Source organism: Ochotona curzoniae, unplaced genomic scaffold, assembly GCF_017591425.1.
Source record: "Ochotona curzoniae isolate NIBS_2020 unplaced genomic scaffold, NIBS_Ocur_1.0 contig_908, whole genome shotgun sequence".
Lineage (NCBI taxonomy): Eukaryota > Metazoa > Chordata > Mammalia > Lagomorpha > Ochotonidae > Ochotona > Ochotona curzoniae.
This window is the reverse complement of record NW_024466607.1, coordinates 26321407-26341914: the sequence shown is the minus strand read 5'-3', so window position 1 is coordinate 26341914 and position 20508 is coordinate 26321407. Positions and strand designations below refer to the sequence as shown.

The 20508-nt window shown below is 43.2% G+C and overlaps 1 protein-coding gene across 1 annotated transcript; it reads left to right on the top strand.

Annotated features, from left to right (window-relative positions):
• Positions 1-195: 195 nt before the first annotated feature.
• Positions 196-18763, top strand: THOC7 (THO complex 7). Its single transcript, XM_040994766.1, has 8 exons — positions 196-252; positions 10949-11066; positions 12370-12497; positions 12808-12894; positions 15506-15563; positions 17415-17481; positions 17565-17634; positions 18374-18763. Exons 1-8 carry the CDS (start codon positions 234-236, stop codon positions 18439-18441), a joined length of 615 nt encoding a protein of 204 aa, XP_040850700.1. The 5' UTR covers positions 196-233; the 3' UTR covers positions 18442-18763.
• The last annotated feature ends 1745 nt before the right edge of the window (positions 18764-20508 follow it).

Here is a 20508-nt window from a genome sequence, read left to right as displayed (position 1 = left end):
CGCCTGGCCTCGCCCCCCACACGCGCCGGCCGCAGCCGCCCGCGGGGAGTGCGGGGAGCGCGAGGAGCGCGGGTCCGGCGGCGGCGCGGCGCGGCTCAGGCGTCGGAGCGGGCGGCCGCGGGCGCCGCCGCCTCCTCCTCCATAGCTGTTTACCCGGCTGCATTGTGGGAGTTTGACCTCCGCCGCCGCCAACCGCCGCCTCAGCTTGCGCCGCCGCCGCCGCTGCGCACGCCATGGGAGCCGTGACTGACGGTGAGGCTCCTTTGCTGCCGCCCGGGCCCGCTCCCCGACCCCCCTGGCTTCCTTTGAGATCTCCGGCGGGGGATAGGGCTGTGGGGGAACCCCTCGGCCTCCCCGGCCGTTTCCCTCGAGCCCTCGGGCCTCGCCGGTTTCTCTCGGGAGCCCCAGGCCTTCCCGGCCGCTGCAGCGAGTCCCTTGCCCTCTTGCCGGAACCCCTCGGACTCCCCGGCCTGCGCTGCCTCGGGGCGCGCGGGGACCCCCGGAGGGTGTGCCGGGAGGATTGTCGGGGGGTTGCAAACACAGGGAAGGGGTTCTAGCTGTCCAAGGGTGTGATGCAGGTCCGGGGTTGGTGAAGCCCGGAGAAAGAGGAGGGCGTGGGGCTGGAGGACCTGCAGTGCAGTGGGAGTTCCAGGAGTCTGGGGATCGGAAAGAGGGAGAGGACCTCCGGGTAGATTGAGACGGGTGCGCGGTACCACGAGGGTGGATCGTGGATGTGGGATTCTACCAGTGGATTTGAGCCTGGGAGATGTCATTTTGGAAGGCAAAGATGGGGGGGGGTTTCTTCCAGAGAGAGTTTTACTAGGTCAGGAACCTGTGTAGGGCACGGGACAGCAGAGGGGCCTTCTTAGCTGGAATGAAGGAGGGAGGAGGATGCAGAGGCCAAGTTTGTGGACAGTAGAGTAGCAGTAAGGACACCGGATTTGGGGAAGGGTAAACAGCCATGATGAGCAGACTGGAGGGAAGAGGTCTACTGATAACTGGGAAGGGATCATCTAGGAGTGTTGGCGTTCGTTTGAGCAGCTGACTAGTAACTGCACGCCTGTGGGTCCCCAAACTAGAGATCAGGCGATGCAAAGAACCGGGATGGGATCAAATTTGTGCATGGATAGGAATAGTGAAGGTAGCAGGCTTTTCCAGGCTCAGGGGGAGTTTGTAACCTTACTCCCTTCCAGTTTCATCTATTCAGTAGAAAATTCTTCCCCAGGCTAAACCTTGCTGGAAGTAAACGCCAAAAACCAGTAAGACACACCTTTTGCCCACACTGAGGTTACAATCTGATAGGAAAACCACATTATTTAAGAGTTGTTTGTTTGTTTGTTTTACGATTAGGTTTTTTTTATGTAGTTGGACTAGAGTTCTGGGAGGGAAACCACTTGTGCCGAGGGCCCCTACATGTTGGAGTAACTCAGCAATCGCAGTATTGTGTCCAGTTTAAAAAGCTGGGAGCCACTTTTAAGGACCATAGTAAGACATTAAAGGCTGGCAGCATCAGCCTGGTGCAGTCAGCTTGGCATTACACACATTCTTCTGGGTGAACTGTGAGGGGAAGGCAAAGTGAGGAGCTAAGTGAGTTTCTTCTCCCCTTACTAACTTTTATATAGTGTTTATAATGTGTTTCAAGCAATGTTCTCATTCTTATCCCCATCCTACAGATGAAAGTGGGACATCAAGAAATTATCTGGTCCAAAGGCACAGACATAGCCCATGTCAGAGCCTAGGCAAGCTGGCTTCAGAGTCCTTGCTTTTCCCCTCTTCTACCTCTTGTCTTTGAACTACTGCCATGATGGTCCTGAGGAAAGATCAAGGAAACTCCCACCAAAAGAGGATGCAGACAGCCGTGGACACGCAGGAGAGAGATGGCTGAGGTAGCACGGCAGGACTTCAGTGGACAAGTGGGTGTGAGGGGAGGCGTGGAGGCCAAGCCTGCCTTTCTGACCTGAGGGACTGTGCCTCTTAGTCCGACTTCTCTGATGGTTAAGGTAGAGAACTCCAGACCAGTGGGAGCTGGAAGATGTGTCTGGTCAACGCTCTTGACTGCGGTGAAGTGACCCCACACCCCCACATCTTGGAAGTCCACAAAAATCTGCACTCTGCCACTTACTGGTTGTCTGACCTTGTACAGGTTAACTAGCCTCTTTGAGCCACAGTTGCGTTCCCTGTAAACGGGAATGATAATGAGAATTCCCCTCAGAAGGCTGTTTTGAGGATTAAATGCAGTAAAGTAAGAAAGAGCTTTGCACTGAGTCCTATATGCCATTCTGTTCGATATCTAGTACTAAACTGAAGTTGTGCTGGAATTAGATCTGTTGCTAGCTGCTCACGTGGCATATCGGGATGGAGTTCCTGGGTCCTGGCTTTGGCCTCGCCCCTGCCTGACTATTGGTCATCTGAGGGATGGACTAGATGATAGAACGGCCTGCTTGCTCTCTCTGCTGCCTTTTTACAAAAAGAAAGAAAGGAAGGAAGAAAAAGTATTTTATTTGAAAGGCAGATTTACACAGAGAAGGAGAGACATAAAAGGATCTTCCATCTGCTGGTTCATTCTCCAAAGGCTGGAGCTGAGCCCATTTGAAGACAGGAGCTGCTTCTGGGTCTCCCGCATGGGTGCAAGGTCCCAAACACTTGGGCCATCCTCCATTGCTTTCCCAGGCCGTAAACTGAACTGGATTGCAAGTGGAGCAGCCGGGTCATGAACCAACATGCATGTGGGATGCCGGCGCTGCAAAGTGGAAGATTAGCCTGTTGAGCCACTGCACCAGCCCTGGTCACTACCTTTCAAAACAAGTTTTTGTTTTAATTGTAGGGTATGTGGGTAGTAGGTAGCTCACTAAAGCAACTTTTCTGTTTGTTTGTTTATTGCTTATTTGTTGTAGGACTATGTTGACTGAAGAGAAAAAGATGAAGTACAACTTTTTTTTTTAAAGATTTATTTATTTTTATTGGCAAGGCAGATATAGAAAGAGGAGGAAAGACAGAGAAGATCTTCCATCTGCTGGTTCACTCCCTAAATGCCTGCAATGGCGGGAGCTGAGCCAATCTGAAGCCAGGAGCCAGGAGCTTCTTCCATGTCTCTCACACACATGCAGGGTCCCAAGGCTTTGGGCTGTCCTCGACTGCTTTCCCAGGCCACAAGCAGGGAGCTGGATGGGAAGCAGGGCCCACATGGGGATCCCAGCGCATTCAAGGCGAGGACTTTAACCACTATGCTATGGCTCCAGGCCCGACTTTTTCAGATAATTCTGTGAACATGATTTTCTTTAGCTGAGGTCTCTTTGGGGAAAGGTGGAAATGAACTGAACTGAGTGGTATGTGATCAGTGGTCAAATACCTAATGCATACCTTGTAGGCGCAGTACTAGTGGTAGTTTCCCTGAGCTCAGGCAGAGGAGGACCACTGTCACTTCTTGGGGGAAAGTTACAGTTGCATGCAAAAAAATGAGTAAATCAGGTAAGTTTTCAGCATGGAATTCATGTAATCATTATATAGAGTAATAGGGTAGAGCTGCCAATTTTAGGTTAAAATAGGCATCTGTTCGTCTTCTCAGGAAATAGCCCCCACCATCTAAAGGAGTGCCCTCCCTCAAAGAGAAGGACAAATACACTGTATTGGCACCTTCAAGTTAGGATGCAGCATTATAACCATCAGCAGCACCATCCACCTGGCCCATGAAGAAAATGGAGATCCTGGGAAGCCAGTGCTTTACAGTCACACAGCTAGTTAGTGGCAGACCCTTTTTCTGTCCTCACACTGCCACCCTGACGTTTTGGCTAACCCGAAAAACAGTTTAGATGTTGTCACTGTTAATTTAAACTATGCCAACAGTTTACATTTTATAGGTGTTAATTTAAAGGGCGTTAAACAGTGTTAGTACCCTGATAGAAACCATTTCAGAGGCGCTTTTTGCAGTACAGAGAGCATTAGATAGATACATTGATACGCCAGAGCAACAGATGGGAGAGGAGAAGGGAGGTGCGATATGGCTCTACCCATTTAATGGAGTGTGTTGGTTTCAATGGGCTTTTCTTATTGGAAAAGAGTAGTGCATAGATAGATGCTTGTTACAACTCAGAGTAATGGTTTTACTATGCCTGTGAACACATGACAATGATGGACTTCCCTGTGACTTTACAATGATGGAATTGTGCCTATTTTCCTATCAATACAGAGGTGACATTACTTATCTGTAAAAGAAGATAATGGGATACACGCTGTAGCTTGCATAATATGTGTAAAGCACTTTGCAGTTGAATGACCACATAATTCCCTGTCCAAACCAGAAGACTTTTCAAAGTGAAAGGAAATGATAAGTAATGTTTCTTTAGCCAGATAAATGTTTTTTTTAAAAAAAAAAAAAAAAACAGAATTGGAGCCTCACTCCTGTCTTTGTTAACACTAAAAATGTTTCAATGGGCATGGGGAGAAAACAGACTGCAGCACTAATTTCTGCTTTTCTTTTTTTATTTTTCTCATTTAATTTTGGTTTTAGTGATTCATGTTGGCATCAGTTGCCTGTTTAGGTTGGCCTGAAGGATCTCAGATCAATATTTACTTGGAGCTATCAAACCATCTTATGTATTGCTCTTTCCATCCACCCTTTATGTGTTCTGCTAATATTGTTGACCTTAAAAATTAGTTTGATAGGCCCACTGCGGTAGCCTAGTAGCTAAAGTCCTCACCTTGAATGTGCTGGGATCCATATGGGTGCCCGTTTGTGTCCTGGCATCCCCACTTCTCATCCAGCTTTCTGCTTGTGGCTTGGGAAAGCAGTCGTGCACAGCCCAAAGCCTTGGGACCCTGCACGCGTGTGGGAGACCCAGTAGAGTCTCCAGGTTCCTGGCTTTGGATTGGCTCCACTTCAGCTGGGTGTGGTCACTTGGGGAGCGAATCAGTGGACAGAAGATCTTCCTCTCTGTCTCTCTGCCTCTCTGTATATCTGCCTTTCCAGTAAAAATAAATAAATCTTTAAAAAATTAATGATATTTAAGCTTGGAAAGTAGAGGCAGTGTTATTTTACTTAAAGGAATCTGACAGATGGGTCCGCATAATTCATCTTAATAACTTGCAGAAGTGATGATTCAATGATACATCTAATATAAAATATTATTTTATATGACATCTCGCCTCTTATTATCAGCAAAATACTTTTAAGCAATCTTTACTGCTTTTTATACTATGGAGCAACACCTGCCAGAATTACTGGTGCCAGGATACCTCTGAAAGTTCATGGAAAAGAGGAAGTGATGGATAAGTTTAGTTTGATGTAAAAAATAAAAATCAGAATGAAGTCCATGTAGAATTTTTCATGGTATCCGTTTTCCATGAACTCCTTAAACTATGCCTGTATAGACACATTCACATTACTTGCACAGATCTTCAGGTAGGATCATGTACGAAATCGGTGTGTACACTAAGCAAAATGTTTCAAGTATGCTCCGTGTGGAGCTGGTTAATGTTTATTAGTACACAAGGCTCATTCCCTGTGTATGAGGAATTAGCAACAGCGGGTCGTTTCGGAATTTAAAAAGAACAGAGGTTATCCTCAAACTGGCACTTTTTTGTTCTGTTATTTTTAGAGTTGTATCAGCTTAGAAATACAGGGGCAGCCTTAGCTATATCTTCAACAGCTAACATTTCTGAGATGATAAAAATTGTGGATAAGGTTATATTTTTTGTTCTTTTTCTACCATGGCAACCTTATGTTCCTGTATATACTTTTATTTTCACAAAGGTTTACAAAATAGGTAGTTTTATTCCCACTTTACAATTGAGTTCAAATGTTGGTCTCATGCACTCAAAATGTAAGCACTGGGTGAAGTAGCCAACAATTGCCTGCAGTTCTGTTTTTTTGGGGGGTCCTGGGGATTGGCTGTGGGATGCGCTTATTTCCTTTGAGGAGGAATGGGGGTTAAATGCAGGAGGGCCTGCCAGTGCCTGGGTAGGGGATCTCCATACCTGCAGCACCAAGAGGACCACACTCCACTCATGCCGCCCATTGTCAGCCATGGACACTGCCAATTCGTAAGCCAGTTTTTGTGCTCAGTCCTGACCTACGCTCCAGGACCTGTCTTCCCAATCTCTTCTTATAGTTTAGGCCTTACTCCCTACACAGCCGTTCTGTCTCTGAGCTTTTCCAGTTGCAGTCCATTTTGTATGCTGCCCTAAGTTTGATCCTCCCAGAAAATGGTACCCATGACTCTTCAGCAATTCTCAGTTGTCTACAAGGTCAGTGTTTACTAATGGGGGCATCTTCCTAATACAAACTCCTACAGTGTGACCGCCAACTGTCTTCACACACTTGGGTCCCACGATTTGTCTTCATTTATCCCACCTCTCTGGTGTAGTGACATACCTGTGCTCTAGATCCAGCCATCATTCACCCACCTCTGCTGCAAGAGGGCCTGGGAGAGGGAGGAGGTAGGAGGGCACTTCAGCTTCCTGCTTTAAACAGCATAACAGACTTGGAGTACTCTTGTGACGTAAAACTTTAAAACATAAAAAGGTATCTGTGCACGTCCTCCTTTTCTCCATCTACTCCACCTACAGTGCTCCCTGCCTTGAGAATTCCTTTTACTTGTTTCTTGTATATTCTTCCAAGATATCTATGAAAATGTAACCAATGTATACGAAATATATATTCTGTCTCCCCCTTGCTATTTTTTTTTTTTTCTTTTTGAAAGATTTCAAGAGAGAGAGGGAGAGACAAAAGATCTTCCATCTGCTAGTTCACTCTCTAAATAGCTGCACTGGGCGGGTTCAAAGCCAGAAACACGGAGCTTCTTACAGGTCTCTCACATGGGTGCAGGGAGCTTGATAAGAAGTGCGGCTACCAGTACTCTACCCATAAAGAGGCTTAACTGACTATGCCACAGTGCTGTCCCCTGCACCTCAGTATTATATTATGTAAAAGTGTACTGTATCTACTGTTCTGTACCTTAGCACATAGAACACATCCTCATGTCCTCATTATTCTTTAATTGTTTTAGTATTCCATCATGTTCTTGTACTAACTGTTATTCATTCCGTCCTCTTATGATGGCCATTCGAGGTGTTCCCAACGTTGTGTTGTATCAGCGAGTAATCTGATGTCATATTACAAATGGAGAGAGATTATTTGCAAATGCCCCCCTTTTTTTTTTCTAAGAGAGAAGCATCTCCCATCTGTTTGTTTACTTCCCAAATGCCTGTGATGGCCAGGTAAGGCCCAAGCTAAAGCCAGGAACCAGTAGGTGGCAGAATGACAGGAACCCATCCTTTTTAACGATGCATGCTGCTTTCCAAGTGTGCGTTAGCAGTTGCTGGGATTTGAACCCAGGCACTCCAGGCAGCCCCATTTGGGTTTTAGGCATCTTAATGAGTGTCTTAGCCACTAGGCTAAAAACTGAACCATCTGGGTTTTTGATGGATAATTCCTTTTTGTTTTCATTTATTTGAGAGGTAGAGCTATCAAGAGATCGAATTGCATCTGCTGGTTCACTGCCCAAACAGTCACAATGAATAGGGGTGGGCCAGACTGAAAAGCGGGAGCTTCATCTAGATACCGCACAGGAGTGCAAGGCATCCAAGGATCTGGGCTGTTGTCCACTGCTTTCCCAGGTACACTAGCAGGACTGGAAATATAGCTGGGGCACAACCAGTGTCTATCTGTTAATCCTGACATTATAGGCTTAACCTGTTATGCCAGCTGGAGCACAATGCCAACCTCTTGAGGAATGATTCTTATATATCCAACAAACAGCTCAAATTCCTAATTTTCCCAACTCTTTTTTTTTTTTTTGGAAGATTTGTTTTATTGTTATTGGAAAGACAAATGTAAGGAGAGAATGAGACAGAAAGATCTTCTGTCCACTGGTTTACTCCCCAAATAGTTGCAACAGCCAAACCTGAGCCAATCCCAAGCCAGGAGTCAGGAACTTCTGGGTTTCCCACACAAGTGTAGTATCCCAAGGCTTTAGGCCGTCCTCTACTGCTTTCCCAGGCCACAAGCAGGGAGCTGAATGGGAAGTGGAGCAGCCAGTGAATGAACCATTGCCCATACAGGATCCTAGCCTAGGCAAGAGGAGAATTGGTCAATTGAGCTGTTGTGTCCTGTCAGTCTTTTCTGCATTTGTGTTTCAAATGTCTTATTCCCTCAGAAAAAAAATAGCCCAGAACTTACTGTGGTACCTTGTAGACACATCTACTCACTGATCAGATTTTCACATGTTACCGGTAGAGTAAATAAACCTGTGGATGTGAAAATAAGAGTCATATGCTTGCTCTGGGTAGTGGTTTACCAAGACAAGGCAGATGGCCCAGTGCAGGCATCACAAATCCAATTTAGAAATAATTATTGAGCATCTGAAATGTGTAAGGCATTGTACAAGAAGCTGGGGAGAAAACAGAACAAATAAGGCACAGAACTGTAAGTCTTTTCCCAAAGTGGAGACTATTCTGTAAATGTGGATTGTTTGGCTTATGTTTTGTGAATATTTTTCACAAGCTTCTGTAATTGGGGCCTGATGCACATACAAGTATATGGAAGTACACATATCCTAAGCATACAACTGGCATGTTCATGAGATAGGTGTTAAATGGTTTGGGATACTACACTTCAAAAATCCAGTATCTTCCTCTTCTGGGCATTAACTACCACCCAACTGTAACTCCTGTTTCTCTCCAATATTATCTGCCATTTGTGTGTTTTTAATTTTTCTTGATTTATTAAGATTTTCCCTTCCACTGATTGGCTCCCCAAATACCCACCACAGTCAGAACTGGGCCAGGCCCAAGTTAGGACCCTGGAACTCAAACCTGGCCTCCCACATGGGCAGCAGCATCTTGAACCATTATCCACTGCCTCCCGGGATCTGCATCAGCAGGATGCTGAGCCAGGATGTGAAGTGGCTCCAGAACTAGATGCCGGAGTCTGAACGGCTCATTCCTCTGTGTGAATAAAGCAGGAGGCATATGGAAAGAATGTTGGATCTTAAGGGCACTTGAAAAGAGCAAAAAAAAAAAAAAAGACCAACATTTTTTTTTAATTCAGCTCATTTTGTCCATTTTGTTTTGTCAAGATCTGTTGTATTGTATGTGTCTCCTTTTCTCCCAGTATTGGTGATTTAGAACTGAAGCATTTTTCTTTGTGTGATTAGAGTATAAAATGTAAACACCTAATGAATGTAGCTTCAGCACACCTTCAGAGCCATGACTCTGACAATGAAACCCAGCTCTAAAAATGTATATCTGATGTTATCACAGAATATATTTTAAAACTGGAGCCATCTGCCTTCCAAAGTTTATCTCCACTGCAGCTGCGCTCAAAAATACTTCTGCCTACACACAGGAACCATCACTTAAAAAGATTCTGCTGTTGATTCACCGTGCAGGCTCTCCAGGAATTATTCACACTCTAAAAATGCATTTTTAAAAATCATACATGCGTATGGCTTAAAAACAAAAACAAAAACTACCGCAGAATACAAAAGGCATCTGAGAAAATTTGAATCCCTCTTGCCAGAAACACCCACTCTTCCCGGTTTCTTGTGGATCCTTCTGGAGACACTCTCTGAAAACACACATGCAGGTGTGTGCAGACACACACACAGTCTCCCCTTTCCTGCACATATGGCATTGTACTTGCGTGTGCTTCTTTGCACCTGTTTGGTTTTCATCTCCACACATTTAAGGAAATTCTTTTTGACACCATTGGGTACCTCTGCACTGTTCTTTGGATATACACTGTTACAGTGTAGGAAAGATTCATGATTTTAACCAGTCTCCTGAGGTTTGCGATCTTTGCACTAGAAATAGTACCATCAAAATATCCCTTCCATCTCTGTCTTTGTGCTGAGTACACATATGTCTGGAGGATCCACTCCTATGTTTGTAATTATGGGGTCAGAAATATGTATTTTAATTTTACCTCCAGTGGCCCTGTTGGTATACCAGTTTGCATACCATGAGCGTATATAACTGCAGGTTCCCAGTACCCTTGTCAGCACTGTTGCTATCAACTTTTAGATTCTTAACAATCTGATGGATATATATGTATATGTCCATATATATAATTAATTTCATTTTATTTGAAAGAATTGGAGACAGAGAAAGATTTTCCATTTGCTGGTTCACACCCCAAATGGCCTCTATGGTTTGAGCTATAGTGGTCTGAAGCTGGGAGCCAGGAGCTTCTTCTAGGTCTGTCATGTAGGTACAGGAGCCCAAGTCCTTGGGCTGCCCTCAGGTGCTTTCCCAGGCTATTAACAGGAAGCTGGATCAGAAGTGGAGCAGCCAAGACACAAACTGGTGCTCATATGGGATGTTGGCACCACAGGTGGAGGACTAGCATGCTTTGCCACCATACTGCCCTCTCTCTCATGATATTGTGAATTCAGTATGTCTTTTACTTGTTAGTCATCATCATCTGCACTGCTTGTTTTTTTTTTTTTCCTTTTCTTTTTCCTTGCAGTAAAAGCAAGGCAGTGTTTACAGAGAGAAAGAAAGGGGCTGGTCTTATGGTATAGTGGCTGAAGCCACCTCCTGTGATACAGAGATTCCACGTGAGCGCCAGTTCGTGTCTTGGCTGCTACACCTCCAATCCAGCTCCATGCTTGTGGCCTAGTAGGGCAGCAGAGGATAGCCTAAGGCCTTGGGACCCTGCACCCACATGGGGGACCCAAAAGAAACTCCTGGCTCCTGGCTTCGGATCAACTCAGCCCCAGCTATTGCAGCCACTTGGGAAGTGAACCAATGGACAGAAGATGTTTCTGTTTCTCCCTCTCTAAATCTGTCTTTCTAATAAAAAAAAGTGAATACATCTTTTTTTTAAAAAAGTGAGTTTGGTGGCTTTAAAGACATTTAATTTGCATGGATTTTCTTTGCTGATCTTGGTTGGCTTTGGAATTCATGGAGAACTAACGGCCACTCGTTTGCACTGGTGCTTTTTCCCCAGATGAAGTCATACGGAAGCGCCTCCTCATCGACGGCGACGGCGCAGGAGATGACCGGAGGATTAACCTGCTGGTGAAGAGCTTCATTAAGTGGTGCAACTCTGGCTCTCAGGAAGAGGGGTATTCCATTTCATTGTTGTTTCTCTGCCAATGTTCTAACGTGATTTCACTAAGGCCCTGTCGGTATTTCAAACGTTTATTCACGTCACATGACCCCTGAAATCCAGTGTTATTTAGTCTAGAGTGGATTTCTCTGGTCTTCCTTGCAAAGGCTTACCTTAGACTATTATTATTATCATTTTGATGCTAATATGTTTTCATCTATTTGAAAGGGAGCTAGAGAGAGACACTCTGTTTGCTGGTTCACTTTCCAAACGTCTGCTACAGCCAGGGCTGCGCCAGGCGGAAGCCAGGAGCCTGTAACTTTCTCTGGGTCTCCCTTATAGGAGACAGGGGCCCAAGCCATCATCTGCTTGCTTTTCCAGGTGCATTAGGAGGAAGCTGGGTTGGAAGTGGAGGGACTGGGACTTGAGCCAGGACGCTAATACGAAACACTGGCATCCCAACTAGCCACATGCTGCTCCAATGCCCACCTCCACCACTCTGCATATTAAAACTTGCAGAAGGCAAAGTGCTAAGAAGTAGAAATTAAATTCAGGTTCATCAACTGGGTCACTTTTAACAGATCAGTGTTTAGCAAGACAAAATAAATCAAATGCTCCTGCTTGTGATCAAGTTAACAAAAAGCTGCTGTGGCATGTATATATTTACATATGTTGAGATAATGTATTATAGAATACATAAAGTCTTTTACCAGAGATTGTTCCTTCTTTGAATTAATAAACATGAATATAGTTTCTAAATAAAATTCACACAAATAGTTGTTTGAATTCTCTATTGATAAAAGCAACAATTCCATCTTGGCATTCAGCATTTTACGTTGGGAAAACAAGCACATAAGGAAGAAGGACTCCTGGTATGTTTGGTTAAGTCGCTTCCTTTGGTGCCACCATCCCATGCGAGTGTCAGCTTGAATCCTGGCTGCTCCACGTTGGATCCAGCTTCCCTATAATGCATCTGGGAGAGCAGCAGAAGGTCACACAAGTGTCGGGGCCCCTGCCACCCAAGTGTGAGTCCAGGGAAGTTCAGGGTTCCTAGCTATGCCCTGCAGGAGTAAGTCAGCAAATGCAAGATTTTTTCTCTGTGTGTCTAACTCTGCCAAATAACTAAATAAATCTTTGGTGGAAGGGAGGTGGCTGGGGAGCGAAAGAAGAAAGGAAGGAAAGAACAGATACTCTATTTCAAATCTAGCAAATAATTTTCAGAACTTAGTATAATGTCATTAGCAAGTCTTTGCTTGCATTTTAAGTAGTTCAGTTGTAGCAATTCACGTGCTTTTGTGTCCTTTCTCCCTTTTTCATAGCTATAGCCAGTACCAACGTATGCTGAGCACACTGTCTCAATGTGAATTTTCAATGGGCAAAACATTGCTGGTTTATGATATGAATCTTAGAGAAATGGAAAATTATGAAAAAATTTACAAAGAAATAGGTAAGGAAGCTGACGTGATTAATGTCTCACTGTACCTTTAATGTTTTATCGCTAAAGAAAACAGTATGTAAGAGAGTTTTTTGACTGGTGACAAAAGAATAATAATGACCATCTTAAAAAATAGTACAGTAGATTTTAACTATAAAAATAAGTGTTCTAATATGGCACAACACTTTGGGTTTAGCTATTGTTTCAAACGCCAGTGACTGTTTCATTGTCAATTGAACTTATTTACAAGCAGATTTAAAATCGGAAATGGATTGAAATTGTACATATTTTTATAACTATCTTATAAAACCATTTTATACAGAATGCAGCATTGCTGGAGCTCATGAAAAAATTGCTGAGTGCAAAAAACAAATTCTTCAAGCAAAACGAATACGAAAAAATCGCCAAGGTAAGGGTTTTAAAGGATCTAGTTTGCACATACTTTATTACTGACTGGTATTTCACACAGTGTTTAATACTGTAAAATCTACAGCCAGAATTAAGCTAAAATAAGTTGTGAATTCAATTTTTTACCACAGTATTAGTATTTAATATGGAAAAGGAGAATATGCTGAAGAGAGTTCTTGTTGAACTTGTGTTGATTGTCCAGACATTCCTTAAATATTTTTACTGTCTTCATATTTTTTTGCCTCCTTGCTACAGTAATGTTATGGTTGATTAGTAAAGCCAGGAACCAGAGACTCAGTCCAAACCTCCCAGCCAGTAGGTAGGGGACAAGCCCTGGACCACCTTCTGCTGCCCCCAAGCGCATGAGCAGAGGGCTGGATCAGAAGCAGATGAACCGCGGCCCGGACCAGTGCTGAAATGGGAAGCAGGTATCCCAAAGAGCCTAAACTACTGTGCCACAACTTGCCAACCTGGATAGAAAATTATGTTCAGTTAATGGAATAACTTTAGGAAAAACAAAAAAAATCAGTGGCTCGCATTGTGGCAAGCAAGTAAAGCCTCTGTTTGTGATACAGTCTTCTCATATCAGAGCACTGGTTCAATCCTGGTTCCTCCAGTTTCGATCCAGTGGCATGCTGATTTCTACCTAGGAAGGCAGCTAATGACAGCCTCAGTTCCTGGGCCCCTGCCATCACTGTGGGAGACCAGGATGGCGTTCCTGGGTCTGGGCTCCCATGAGGCCCAGATCCACACTTGGAGAGTAAGCCAGCAGATAGAACATCTCTTTCTCCCTGCCTCTCTCTCTCTGTCATTCTACCTTTCAAATAAATCTTTTAAAAATATTCTTATGATTTATTTTATTTGTATTGAAAAGTCAGATATACAGAGAAGAGGAGAGATGGAGAGGAAGATCTTCCCTTCCAATGATTCACTCCCTGAGCGGTCATGACGGCTGGAACTGAGCCATGCTGAAGCCGTGAACCTGGAGCCTCTTCTGGGTCTCCAACACGGGTGCAGGGTCCCAAGGCTTTGGGCCGCTTCTTGACTACTTTCCCAGGCCACAAGCAGAGAGCTGGGTGGGAAGCAGGGCTGCTGGGATTAGAACTGGTGTCCATATGGGATCCCAGCGTGTGCAAGGCAAGGACTTTAGCCACTAGGTTACCAAGCCAGGTCATTAAGTACAACTCAAACATTTACTGACTATCTAAATATTAAGAAAATTAAATGTAGTCCTTTTCTAATTTCATTTGTTTTTAAATTGAGATTTGTCCTTATAGTTTGTAAAAAGTTTTTCAAAATAATTTTAATGACAGAGCATTGGTCTTCCTATGATGTATGTTGAAAAACATAAAGAAAACCATAACGTGAAATTACATCTATGACATACACATGGAAACTGGAAGCTATTGAATTTCACACACTGAACTTTACCTTTCAATGACATAAGCAAGATAATTGAATTTTTCTTTCCAGAAGCTAGGTTTTGAGGAGTTTAAATTGGATATGATATTGTTTCTGTGGCCAGTTTATTATGAGATGTACATATTTAATATCACTTCTTAAACCATTAAAAATATGTATGTATATGTGCATTCTAAGAGGATCATCCTTTCATTCTTTCGTAAGAACAGTTTTCGGGAATTTCATGACTTACCTTGGAGGCAGCAGTGAAGTAGAAACAAGGACTCGGATGTTAGTTATTTCAAAGTTTCTGAAGTCTACGATGAGGATGTGTGAGAAATATAATTTGTTCTTGACTGAGGTCAGAAATGAATAGTAGGATATGCTGACCTCACTGTCCTTGTCCTCCTCCTCCCACTGTTCCTCCCCGTTCCCTCCTCTTGCTTCATCCTCTTCCTCCTCTTCTTAGCGAATAGTGAGTAAAGCCTTTTTTGGAATTAGTACACTAGATGATTGATTCAGTAGTCCTTCTCAGCCTAAATTAATTTATGTTTATGTCGATTTCTTTTTTTTTTTTTTTAAAGATTTATTTTTATTATTTTTTTCATTGGAAAGGCAGATATACAGAGAGGAGAGACAGAGAGGAAGATCCTCCGTCCGATGATTCACTCCCCAAGTGAGCGCAACGGGCCGATACTATGCCGATCCGAAGCCAGGAGCCTCTTCCGGGTCTCCCACACGGGTGCAGGTTCCCAAAGCTTTGGGCTGTCCTCGACTGCTTTCCCAGGCCACAGGCAGGGAGCTGGAAGGGAAGCGGGGCTGCCGGGATTAGAACCGGCGCCCATATGGGATCCCGGGCGTGCAAGGCGAGGACCTTTAACCACTTGCGCCACCGCGCCGGGCCCAATGTCGATTTCTTATATTCCTTCCAGGAAAAAAAAAATGTAAATGAAATAGAGAAGTAGAAGTTAGAATCCTGTGTAACACGTTTGGGGGTTGCATGTCATTCCAGCTAGGGTTGAGTCCATTTAGGTAGTACTCTCAATTTTTCTCATTCTGATAATACTCTTTTCATCTCTCAATATTTTCTCTCGTTAGGTATTAAGGAGACATTTAGGAGAGATTTGTGGTGTCACTTACTTTGTTTTGATAATCCAGATTGAAAAAAAAAAAAAAAAAACCTTAGTTTTTAAGATGTCTTTATCTTTCAGAATACGATGCTTTGGCAAAAGTGATCCAGCACCATCCTGACCGGCATGAGACGTTAAGGTAAGTTTAGCGCTTTGCTTGGAGAGGCACCAGTATTTAGACAGAAATCTTCAAGGACTAGCCCTTGCCTTTCCCCTTTATGGCTGAACATACATGTTTCAAAAGGAAGGTGAGATCTTCAATGTTATACACGCTACTCTTGCTTGAGTAGAAGTTTTCTTCTTCTAACCTCCAGCTTAGGGGTTTCAATTAGAATCTCATTACCAACATGAGCTATATAATCAAGCTATTTATAAAGGAAGGAGTTTTTTGTTGTTGTTGTTTTGTTTTGTTCCCCCTCCCCCCCCAGGAAGGGTTGTTTTGTTTCATTTTGTTTTTTAAGATTTATTTCAGACTTAAGAAGAGACAGAGAGAAAAATCTTCCATGCTCTGGTTCACTCCCCAAATGGCTGCAACAGTTGGAGCTGAGCTGATCCGAAGCATGGAGATTCTTCTGAGTCTCCCACATGCGTGTAGGGTCCCAAGGCTTTGGGCCATCCTCTACTGCTTTCCCAGCCCACAAGGAGGGAGCTAAATGGGAAATGGAGCAGCTTGGACAAGAACCGGCACCCATATGGGATCCAGTTACAAAACGAGGATTTAGCCACTGGGCCTCCTTGCTGGGCCCAAGGAGGTTTTATCTTACCTCCTGGTTGCCGAGGTTCGTAGTCTGGTCGAGCAGCCCGTTGGTTCAGTTTCTGGTGGTGGAGTCATAGGCAGTGCAGAGCATCATGTGGCAGGAGGGAGTGCTGCTAGCGGAAGAATCACAGAGCAAGGCAGGAAGCAGGGAGAATGGCTAAACTGAGCTGCCTCCTAAGCACCACCGGGTTATGACTTTGATGACTGTTTGGGGGCAGCATGTCGCAATCAACCCATTCCGAGGTCCAACATAAAGACATTTGATGCACCTCAGCAGGAAAGTGGGTAAACAGGGTCCCGGCGGCGTGGCCTAGTGGCTAAAGTCCTCGCCTTGAACGCCCGGGGATCCCACTTCCCATCCAGCTCCCTGCTTGTGGCCTGGGAAAGCAGTCGAGGACAGCCCAAAGCCTTGGTTCCCTGCACCCGCATGGGAGACCTGGAAGAGGTTCCTGGTTCCTGGCTTCGGATCAGCGTAGTACCGGCCATTGCGGCTCACTTGGGGAGTGAATCATCGGACAGCGGATCTTTCTCTTTGTCTCTCCTCCTCTCTGTATGTCTGACTTTGTAATAAAAATGAATAAATCTTAAAAAAAAAAAAAAAGAAAGTGGGTAAACAGGAGTAGGACCTGTTCCTAAACTAGAATATTAAATATCGGTTTAAAAGGACAAATTAATATACATATATAAGCTTTGAAGCTCGGATTTTAGAACATTTGGTTAAGAGACATGTAATAAATCTTAGATCGTTTCCATTTATGGAATACACATACGTCAACATTTGAATAAATTAAAATACTTTATGAATAAATCTAAATACTTTATGTATAATCTTTGGTATATTAATACTGTATATTGATATATTAGGTATGCACATTGAAAAGCATTAGATGTAATGGTTGCATAATTGGAAGGCAGAATAGAAACAAGACCTTGGGTAGAAGACTGGGGATAAGATTCAAAGAGTTACCAGCAGTGTGTCATATCCTTACAGGGAAAAAAGGTGGCAATATGTCAGTCCTTAGAGTTTGTTATTATTTGTTTTCTTGTACTTCAAAATACTTGTCCAAAATATGAATAATGAAGAGGAATTAAGATTCATTCTTCACTTTAGATTGTTAAAAAAAAAACTTGTATTATTTTAGAAGTATTGCTTAATATGCTTAATAGCTAGAAACTAAGTATTAAATGTGGATTCTGTTTCCAGCTAGCATACTATACCACTTTTTTTTTCAGGGAGCTGGAATCTCTGGGAAAAGAATTAGAGCATCTTTCACACATCAAAGAAAGTGTTGAAGATAAGGTATTTGCATATTGTGTCAGCCTTTATGATATGTATTATATTTCTAGAACAATATGCATAAATTTATTTTCTTATTGACACAGCTTGAATTGAGACGTAAACAGTTTCACGTTCTTCTCAGTACCATCCATGAACTTCAGCAGACATTGGAAAGTAAGTAGAAATAATCTCAATAAGAATACTTGTAAAATCTGTGTGGTGATCTGGGGACATGCCTTATAAAACACAAAATACACATTTTGAAGAGAGAGTATGTCTTCCATTTCTGAGTAGGATTGCTGAATAATATTAGCAGAAATCCATGTTATTCAGTTTTCTGAATTTAGGTAGAAAAAAAATCTTACTTTGTGCTAGTATGTGATTTCAGTATATGCTCAGTAGTTTAAGAATAACTGAACAGTGGTGGGCTTAGAATTGTTCTTGGTTACCCTAGTTTATTTCTGTAAAGAAGCAACTAAATCCAGAGAAGCAAGGTCAGCATTCATTACGTAAGAACATTGGTGTGCCCAGTGAGTGGTGAGTGCTTTGGGGAAAGGCAGGTGTGCTCTGCGTACTGCCTGGGTCCTCCTGGAAGTGACCGTGTTAGCTGATTTTCTGATAGTTTTCAAGAGCCTAAGACCTAGATTTGGGAGAAGTGATGTTTGGGGGAGAAACTAGTATGCAGATTTTACATTTTGATTCAACTAACCAATGACAACAACTCATACAGTTTCAGTGAGCTCACACTTCACGTGGGCTGATTATAGATCAGGGCCAGGCTGCCTTTTTTTTTTTTTACTATTTTTGATTTAAATGTCTCAGGTAATAAAGGATAACAGTGTTCTCAGGTGCCCACTAGACACAAAGTTTGGGCATATTTGACCAAGGCTGTATGTTTCTTTGTCAATTTCAGATGATGAAAAGCTCTCAGAGGTGGAAGACACTCAAGAAAGCACCATGGAAGCCAACTCTAAACCATAGCCAGGCTAATCCCTCATCATACTTAGGAGCATTCAAATCATGACCCTACCTTGCCATGCTTCGAAGTTGTTGTACTGTTGAGATAGTTTTAATAATGAAATACTTTCTTTTCAGTAATAATTTATATTTCATTCATCTATCTGTACACAAAGGAAAATGCTTTCACTATAGACTGAATTTTGTAGAAATGCATTTTTTTTTATTATCGAAAAGTCAAAACAAAATCCCAACATATCTAATAAAATGTTTTTCAATCTGAATTTATTTCTGCTTCTTTATTATGCTAGTCAAACGTAACATTGATAATTTATAACATTTTAACCGGTAGCACTGATTAGTTTACATGGTCAAGATTTTCATGAGAAATTGAGTTCATTTTTGGAAAGTATTACCATTTTTGAAAATTACATCCATGAATAGGCTCTTGGGAGCTTCAAACCTGTGAAATTATATTCGAAATCTCTGTGGAATGTTCTTAGTGTAGGGAAAAGTTTTATGATGTTGAGGATACCTGTAATAAGAGGTAATTACAGGGCCCGGCACGAGGGTTCAATGGCTAAGTCTCCACTTTGCAAGCACTGGGATCCCACATGGGTGCTGGTTTGAGTCCCAACTGCTCCACTTCACATCCACCTCCCTACTTGTGCCCTGGGAAAGCAACAGAGGATGGCCCATCAACTTTGGAACCCTACACCTGTGCGAGAGACCCAGAAGAAGCTCCTGGCTCTTGGCTCTTGGCTCCTGGTTTTGAATTGGCTCAGCTCTAACTGTTGTGGCCTTTTGGAGAGCGAACCAGCAAATAGAAGATCTTTCTGTCTCTCCCTCTCTGTAAAACTGATCTGCCTTTCCAATAAAAATAAATAAATCTTCTTCTTAAAAAGTAATTACAAGGTAACCCAATCAGCATTACGTGTGTATTGTTAATCATGATGATACTTCTGACAAACATGTTCTTAGATAACTTCACCATTGTATGAGCATCACAGAGTGCTTGCCTAGCCTAAGATGGTTGGACTTCAGGAGAGACAATCTCATGAGACCAGAATATAGGCTATGAAAACATCCATGTAATCTCTAATTGACCAACACATTGTTACACAGGACAGTGAATTGCTATTGGCTCTTAAATGTTCTGTTACATTTTTTCTTTCTACTGTTTTGTTCTCTTAGGAGTCACTTTGAATTTTGTAAATGTTCTTGTACTGGCCAGCAGTGTGGTCTAATGGGTAGAGCCTCTGTGTGTGATGCTGCCATGTCTTCTGGGTGCCAGCTCATGTCAGTGGCACTTGTGATCCTGCTCCCTATTTATGCGCCTGGGAAAACCAGCAGAAGATGGCACAAGTGTTTGGGCGCCTGACACCCCAAATGGGAGACCCAGGTGAAGTTTCTGGCTCCTGGCAAAAGTCTGACCCAGTGCTGGCCATTGCAGCCATGTGGAGAATTGATTTCAATGGAGAATTGATTTTTCTCTCTCTCTCTGTAACTTTTGAATACATGAATGTTTTTAAATATATATATATATGATTTATTTTTATTGGAAAGGCAGGTTTTACAACAGAAGGAGAGACAGAAAGATCTTCATCCGTTGATTCATTCCAATAGTGGACACAATCGCCAGAGCTAAACCAATCTGAAGCCAGGAGCCAGGAGCTTCTTCTGGGTCTCCCAAGTGGGTGCAGGGTCCCAAGACTTTGGGCCATCCTCTGCCACTTTCCCAGATCACAGGAAATGAGCTGGATGGGAAGTGGGCAGTCAGTACATGAACTGGCACCCATAAGGGATCCCGACGCATGCAAAGTGAGGACTTGAGCCACTAGGCTACCACACCAGACCCAAAAAATCCTTTCTTAAAATGAAAAGCTGTTTAAAGTAAATAGTTTCAAGTTGTTTTGCATAACAGATTTCATGATCTTTTTTTTTTTAACTAACCTAAGGGTAGGGGCTGGGACCATGACATGGTAGGTTAAGAATTTGCCTGCAGTGCTGTCATCCCAATTCAAGTCCCAGACACTCCATTTCCAATCCAGCGTCCTGCTAAGGTAACTGAGAAAGCAGTGGAGGCTAGTC